The sequence below is a fragment of the Salminus brasiliensis genome, chromosome 24 (genome assembly GCF_030463535.1).
Source record: "Salminus brasiliensis chromosome 24, fSalBra1.hap2, whole genome shotgun sequence".
Taxonomy (NCBI): domain Eukaryota; kingdom Metazoa; phylum Chordata; class Actinopteri; order Characiformes; family Bryconidae; genus Salminus; species Salminus brasiliensis.
In genome coordinates, this window is record NC_132901.1 from 1,176,874 (window position 1) to 1,185,031 (window position 8,158).

Below are 8,158 nucleotides of genomic sequence, written 5' to 3' on the forward strand. Positions count from 1 at the left end.
CTTCGGGAGTCTGCTGCCCACTACAGGCCAAAACCAGCCAAGGACCTGTTGGACCGTCGAATTCTGTGATTCGTGGGTAGTTTCTGAGATTTCTACTTGTGTGCAGTCACATATTCTGACAGAGTCAGCCATTATCATTGTCATTATTTTTATAATGTAAAGAATAATAAAAATAATAATAATTATTATTATGTTATTGTTATCGTTTATTATAGAGGGGTGACAAAATGTGACGGTGCCAGAAAGTGTGACCCCTGTATACTTCTATAAGAAACTTAAAATGAGAAAACTTACAATAAACAACAAGAAATATAAATATGGTCTCAGTAGAATCTGTAATTGGACTTGTATTGATATTGACAGTATCTGTAATTGGACCTGTATTGATATTGACAGTATCTGTAATTGGACCTCTATTGATATTGACAGTATCTGTATTTGGACTTGTATTGATATTGACAGTATCGGTAATTGGACTTGTATTGATATTGACAGTATCGGTAATTGGACCTGTATTGGTATTGACAGTATCGGTAATTGGACCTGTATTGATATTGACAGCATCGGTAATTGGACTTGTATTGGTATTCACAGTATCGGTAATTGGACTTGTATTAATATTGACAGTATCGGTAATTGGACTTGTATTAATATTGACAGTATCGGTAATTGGACCTGTATTGGTATTGACAGTATCGGTAATTGGACCTGTATTGATATTGACAGCATCGGTAATTGGACTTGTATTGGTATTCACAGTATTGGTAATTGGACTTGTATTAATATTGACAGCATCGGTAATTGGACTTGTATTAATATTGACAGTATCGGTAATTGGACCTGTATTGGTATTGACAGTATCGGTAATTGGACCTGTATTGATATTGACAGCATCGGTAATTGGACTTGTATTGGTATTCACAGTATCGGTAATTGGACTTGTATTAATATTGACAGCATCGGTAATTGGACCTGTATTGGTATTGACAGTATCGGTAATTGGACATAGCTTTAGTTCTTTCCGAAAAGTCACTCTGCCCTCTGGACTGTCCAGACTGTCCACTCTCGGTTCAGGCCCTTAAATGGCTTTGAGCTTTACTGTCCAAAAGCAGCAAATCTCCAGCATCCCCCTGAAGAACCCCCACAAATATCCCTGGACTTCACACAGCACAGAATGGCGGCCAGCGCTTCGGCCAACTCCTCACTAACGGACCCTGCTGTATGAATAACAGCATGCCAGCATGCATAAACACACTGAACAGAGCAACACGAGCAGGGATAAACACACACACACACACACACACACACACACACACACTCACAAACTCAGTGTTTCTGGACCCCTACATTCTTAAAAATAAAGAGATAGAGATGTGGGAGTGGGAGGAACCCTTTAAAGGTCTGGTAAAGAACCTTTTTGATCATATTTGTGATTGGACTTGTCTTGATCTTTATAGCATTTGTGATTGGACTTGTCTTGATCTTTATAGTATTTGTAATTGCACTTGTCTTGATCTTTGTAGTATTTGTGATTGGACTTGTCTTGATCTTTATAGCATTTGTGATTGGACTTGTCTTGATCTTTATAGTATTTGTAATTGCACTTGTCTTGATCTTTGTAGTATTTGTGATTGGACTTGTCTTGATCTTTGTAGTATTTGTGATTGGACTTGTCTTGATCTTTGTAGCATTTGTGATTGGACTTGTCTTGATCTTTATAGTATTTGTAATTGGACTTGTCTTGATCTTTATAGCATTTGTGATTGGACTTGTCTTGATCTTTATAGTATTTGTAATTGGACTTGTCTTGATCTTTATAGCATTTGTGATTGGACTTGTCTTGATCTTTATAGTATTTGTAATTGCACTTGTCTTGATCTTTGTAGTATTTGTGATTGGACTTGTCTTGATCTTTATAGCATTTGTGATTGGACTTGTCTTGATCTTTATAGTATTTGTAATTGCACTTGTCTTGATCTTTGTAGTATTTGTGATTGGACTTGTCTTGATCTTTGTAGTATTTGTGATTGGACTTGTCTTGATCTTTATAGTATTTGTAATTGGACTTGTCTTGGTCTTGATCATATTTGTACTTGGACTTGTCTCGATCTTTATAGTATCTGTAATTGGATTTGTCTTGGTATTGATCATATTTGTGATTGGACTCTATAGTATTTGTATTCTGACTATGCTAGCTATGCCCTTTTAGGCCCATCTTGTTCAATAGTAGTTTCATGAGCTTTTATAGATCCCGCAGGCCACACATGCAAGCACACTGGATGAAGTCACTGTTTTCCAGTGGGCAAGCCAGCAAGCCGGACATAATGATTTACACACTGCAGCTTCATCAGTGTGTGTGTGTGTGTGTGTGTGTGTGTGTGTGTGGAGCTTGGTCAAAACCTCACCTTGTTTCTGCTGAATGGATACACACTCGTTGTTTACTTTTATCATGTGACTCCATGTGAATCCATCATCTACACCATTACCACCTTCTTCTGCTTCACAAAAATATTCTCATAGCAACCTATGTGCAATGGCTAGTCGTCATGGTTACTCAAACTGTGATGCCCTGTGAGTTCTCCCCTATAATTCATGCAAAACGAGAGCGAGGCCATGCTGGGTCAAGCTTAAAGAAGACAAATATTGACTTTACCGTCCTGCTTTTATGGAGATGGTGAGATGGAGAGCACTAAAGAAGAACATTTGCCCAGAAGCAGAATTGTACCACCGGGCTGGATCGATACGGTCATAATCATGTGAGCGATACTATTGAGTGTTTGTGGAAGTGTAAAAAAATCCTGGATGAAGTCTGAATAGCTAACAGCAGCAAAAGGTACCCTATTAGACTAACACTAACTCTAAACCCTAACCCTAACCCTTTACCCTAAACCCTAACCCCTAACCCTAACCCTAACCCTAATCCTAACCCTAACCCTACCCTTGACCTTTCTACTCAATCATGCAGTCTGGTGGATTGTAGTGGGGGAAGTCATTGTACATAACAAAAACCTAAACCCTAACCCTAACCCTAAACCCTAACCCTAACCCCTAACCTAACCCTAACCCTAACCCCTAACGTAACCCTAACCCCTAACCCCTAACGTAACCCTAACCCCTAATGTAACCCTAACCCTAAACCCTAACATAACCCTAACGTAACCCTAACGTAACCCTAACCCCTAACGTAACCCTAACCCTAAACCCTAACCCTAACCTAACCCTAGCCCATGCAGTTTGGTGGATTGTAAGAGGGACATCATTGTACACAACAAAAACCTAAACCCTAACCTAACCCTAAACCCTAACCTTAACCCTAGCCCTAACCCCTAACCCGTAACACCTAACCCTAACCCTAACCCTAAACCTAAACCTAACCTGTAACACCTAACCCTAACCCTAACCCTAAACCCTAACCCTTAACCCTAACCCCTAACGTAACCCTAGCCCTAACCCTAAACCCTAACCCTAACCCTGAACCTAACCCTAACCCTAACCTAACCTAACCTAACCTAACCTAACCTAACCTAACCCTAACCTATGCAGTTTGGTGGATTGTAATAGGGGAACATAATTGTACATAACAAAAACCTAAATCCTAACCCTAACCCTAACCCTAAACACTAACCTTAACCCTAACCCTAACCCTAACCCTTAACACAGCATGTATCCTATCAGTCTAAACAACCCCCTTTCTTTCTTTCCACGAATTCAACAGGAATGTTCCGGCAATCTGAGAATTCCTTCTAATTCTGCAGGCCAGGAGGTCCTGCACCAGCTCAGTCAGCAGTTATTACTGAGGGGAAGTGTCTTACCTTCCTTGTACGTAGTCTCACCGAGGATTCCTGAGGTTTCAGCTCACTTTCCGACCCTTCATTTCCATCCACTTTTGTGTCATTACCCATCCTAGGTCCCTCCGATTGAAGGGTATCCGTGTCACCTTCCAGTGAAGATTCACTGACCAGTGGAAGCTCAGAGACCCTGTTGTTCTGGCAGTTTCCCAGAGACTCCTGCTCATGTGATACCCCAGACGAACATTTCTGGAGCGTTTCCTTGAGATCTTCCTCAGAGTCCGCGAATGTTGTAGGCGTAGAACAGTTGGACTCCATCCCCTGACCAACAACTGCTTCCTCCCCTGACTCAGGAAAGGACACCTCATGGATTGTGTCCAGTTTGGAGACTCGCTTGTCAGCATTGGTGCCATTTCCAGGTAAGCATGGGGAAGACTCGAGCTCAGTCGCTGTGTTGAGGTTTGGAGGATTTGGAACGTCACCATTAAAGCCAACATCTGGACCGGCCGTGTCTATGGAAGCTTGTACAGAATCTTCCCCCTGAGGGTTTGTGATCTCTCCAGTAGTGTCTACATTTGAAACGCCATCATTGACCTTTTCTTCTCTACTTTCTGCCTCAGGTAAACATGGCATGGATGAGGATGGATACTCCTCAGATGTGCCTTTGGACATGGTGGTTTCTTCGACACACCCAGTCTTAAGCTGGGGTTTGTGGAAGGTACCTGCCTCGGCTAGAGGATCACCAGCAGGTTTTGGGGTCAACCCTGTGCCCTGTGTCAGCGCTTCTTGTTTAGGGGTCATCTCAGAGTCTGCGGTTGCAGACAAATCAAGTTTCTCAGGGTTCTCTTGTAGGACTTTTGTAGAAGGTTCCGAGAAAGAGGAGGCGGTATCAGCAGCAGTTTCTTCCCCCTCATCATTATTAATCCCATTACCATTTCCAAAGTCTTCATTATTAGGAATGTGATTGGACACTTGCGTTGACTGACTGAGACTGCAGCCCTGTCCTGCAGAGCTTTCGGACTGCTTAAGGTCCTTGTCAGTCGTTGCCTTTTTGACCGAAGTGTCCATCTCCGGGACATAACCTGGTTCTGGATTATTGCTGCAGTGTTCTAAAACCTTATGTCCATCAGATAATGTCTTTTTTTTCCTCCTAGCTGCGATCACACCACTACCCTCGGTACCTTCCTTTTCATCTTCCTCGCCGCCAATCCCAATTCCTGACCAGTGGCGGCGACATTCTGGCATCGACGCACACCTCTCTCTCCGGCTCCTTGCCACCAGCAGGCCGTTGCCTCCAACGATGCTGTGGCAGCAGACTAGGTCAAGGTCATCATAGCTGTACTGTGTTCTGGAGCGTGGGGTCACATGATCCTCCCAGCTCCTCTTGCGCAGGGCTACAGGCATGGCCGGCCGACCTCCGCTATTCCATAGAGCCCTGCTTTAGCCACCAACGCGGAAAAAGCACTAAAGCAGACCTGAAAGACAGAGAGAGGAGAGGAAAAGGGTCAACAGATTGAACAGATGTGAACGTACTGCTTGACATCATGTGCAAAACATTGGCAGACAGTTAATCATCAGCATTATCATCAAGTGGTCATCAACAGCTATTCAAAATAAACCACAGCAGCATTCTTCAGTGCAGCTCTCCAAAACACCAGATTCAAGCTTTGACCTAGTTAGGCTCTGATCCTGAGTAAGGGTTCACCCACTATTCAGGGCTTGAGCAAACAGAGTGGACAGTCTAGCAGGTTCTAAACACAACCCTTTACCCTGGATGGTTTTACCTCGAGGAATAGAAACTTTGAAAAAAATATGTCCTTATGTCCAAAGGACACCTGTCTAGCCCCAGTGGAGACATACTGCCAATTGAATAGGACAGCATGAACCTATTGGCACCATGCCTAATGCCAGACATAGCCTGGAAGGGTATTGAGGTGTGGAGCAGTGGAACTGTGACCTCTGGAATGATGGTTGGTGCTCCATCCAGTACTTTCCAGATGAGTTGGGGAGTTGGGGGGAGTTGTCCACTCTTGTCGCTGAATGCAATCAAATCCTCACAGCAATGCTCTGGTCCAAACTCTGAACAGTAGAGACAGTTCCTTCAACAAAAGCAGGATTAACTCTATACCCTTAATTTCCAAAAGAAACCATAAATGAGCAGGTGTCCACATACTTTTTTTTTTTTAAGTATAGCCTATCTGGGACAAGAAAAATAACATGTCACTTTGAAGATTGTAGTCAGGCCTCAAATTTTAAGAAATGGCATGTAGGGAATCTCATGAGCTTAGGCACAAAATTCATACAGTGACCCAGAGAAGCTAGGCTGCACCGCGGTGACTGGACACCTACATACGGCCAACGGTCCTCTGATTTGGGGATTACTGTTACAAAGCACAATAAACTTGATGTTTCTAAAAAAAATGCAGTCACATGGGGCTAAACGGTTCACTCCACGCGACCACCGTTTAATCAGACGAGCATTTCAGCAGAGAAACCTCCACCCCCTCAAAAGTACAGTTGGACCGCTCCCCATCCTCTGGGCCACTCTGCTGGGCTTGGCTGACAAACGCAAGCCATCTCCCGGACGCAAACTTAGCCAGAAAAGGCTCCGAAACGTCTGAAAGACGTTGGGGGTAAGACATGGGAAAGGAACCCTGGCATACGCTGCTGGCAACAGCAGGGGCTTTTAATGAGCTTGACATCTCTGCGAACTTGGTGGTTAGGGGGCTACCACACATATCTCTGTGAAGTTAGGGGTTAGTGGTTACCACAAAGACGTCGTCCTATTACCTTACCGTCAAAGACAGAGACGTGTGGAATAAAGAGAGGTCCAGAAAGCCAGAAAGATGGTCATAGAAAGTAGTCTGTACCTCTGTTCCGCCTCTCCTCTCTCCTCTTTGCTTCTCTTCTCGTCTCTTGGTGTGTGTGTGGGGATGGGTGACTGTGTGTCACTGTCGGCTGGCTGGCGAGATCCAGCCGAGGCGATGTCGCGACCTGTTACCCACAGTTCTCGCCGGGTGGTGACCTCACTCCCCTGACACCGCCCTGTCCTGGGGGTCATGCGGGTTACAGAGGCCACATGTCACCAGGGGCAAGCAGCTCCCCACGACTGCCCCTCTGGCCAGGAAAGACAGCCAGGAGCCACTCCTGCAACCGTCCCCAAAAACAACCAGAGATGAGCACAGCCGGTGAAAACGCCGGTGCCGGGGGTGTTGTGGAGGCAGGCCGGCAGCGGAATACGAATCGACTGAAAGTGCCAAAATCCAATACATCCACTGACTAGGAAACCAGCAGAGCTGAGCATCCGCCGCGACTCCTTTCAAGGGCTCTTCTCAAACCCTAGCAGTGGAAGTAAACATAGACTTGGCTGCCCATGACTGGGAGTGTGGAGGCAGTCTGGGGCTCCTTGATCTCCATCTGTAAAAAAAGCCTTCACGAGAGGACCAGCACTGGACCAACCAGGTCCTACTTTCTGCTCCCATGCGTCTGCAGATCCCTGTCTCGGTGTCAGTCACGGAAACCTTGGAGACCTTGGGAAGCTTGCCTGGGAGTGCCTTCCCAACAAGGGAATCGACAATGCTGATCAGGGTGGCGCTCTTCAAGGGTTCCTGCAAAAAAAGTCGAGGTTCAGAAGTACTGCTTCACTTAGCTTCCGGTGAACCGTCCGTTGGGGATCCTCGGAGTCAGCCCCTGAAGCCGTCACCGGAAGAAGACTAGGTCTCTGGACGGGTTCTGTGATCTGTCCATCCAGGCTTCTCGCCGGCTCAATCCCAGAGCCTAGACTCAGCTAGACCTCTGCAAGGGGGAAAAGTGGGGCCGAGTGAACGAAGGAGCCGGCTGGCGCGAGAGCCTGCAGCCTCAAGCTCATCTTGATCACATTAGCGGGTTTTAGCTGACGCAGAGCGCTCGTGCCGGCGGGACATGACTGCTCTCTTTCTCTGCGATTCCATGCGCTCCTGACACTTTCCGAGACTGAGTCATCCCCGTCTTTACCCCCCACCCCCTTCGCTGCCTCTTCGCTACTTCTTTCACCGTCTGTTTATTCTCTCAGCTTTCTACTCTTTCGTCCTCCCACAGCTTTCTCAGAGTTCCAGACTTCCTCTGGAGCAACACTCTTCTAGGCTCCCTCCTTCCCTCTCTCTCTCTTTCGCCACGGCTTTCGCGTCTGCAAGTTACCCGGGGAAAGAGCTCTCTCCAGTTGGTTTTGATTAGAAGCAGGCAGGTCGCCACCAAAAAAAAAAAAAAAAAAGAAAAAAAAGAAACTGACTCGGGGCCAACCTAGCCTGCCGTAATGCTTTTGGCTTCCCTTTCTGACCCCCTGTTTATCTCCTCCTCTCAAAACGCTCGACCCTGTAACTGTACAAGCATCC

The 8,158-nt window shown here is 45.8% G+C and overlaps 1 protein-coding gene across 5 annotated transcripts in view; it reads right to left on the reverse strand.

Moving 5' to 3' along the window:
* dlc1 (DLC1 Rho GTPase activating protein) overlaps positions 1 to 7,871 on the reverse strand; it is a 114,396-nt gene extending 106,525 nt beyond the window's left edge. Inside the window, exons 1-3 of one of the 5 annotated variants that reach the window (XM_072669726.1) lie at positions 6,659 to 7,871; positions 5,746 to 5,867; positions 3,813 to 5,263 (exon numbers count right to left, since the gene is read on the reverse strand). In XM_072669726.1, coding sequence (XP_072525827.1) covers positions 3,813 to 5,192 — 1,380 coding nt within the window. In that variant the 5' untranslated portion in view covers positions 5,193 to 5,263; positions 5,746 to 5,867; positions 6,659 to 7,871. Of the gene's footprint in view, positions 1 to 3,812; positions 5,264 to 5,745; positions 5,868 to 6,583 lie in introns of all 5 variants that reach the window. The other 4 variants (XM_072669725.1, XM_072669727.1, XM_072669724.1 and 1 more) reach the window with 4 other exon arrangements.
* Positions 7,872 to 8,158: the final 287 nt, after the last annotated feature.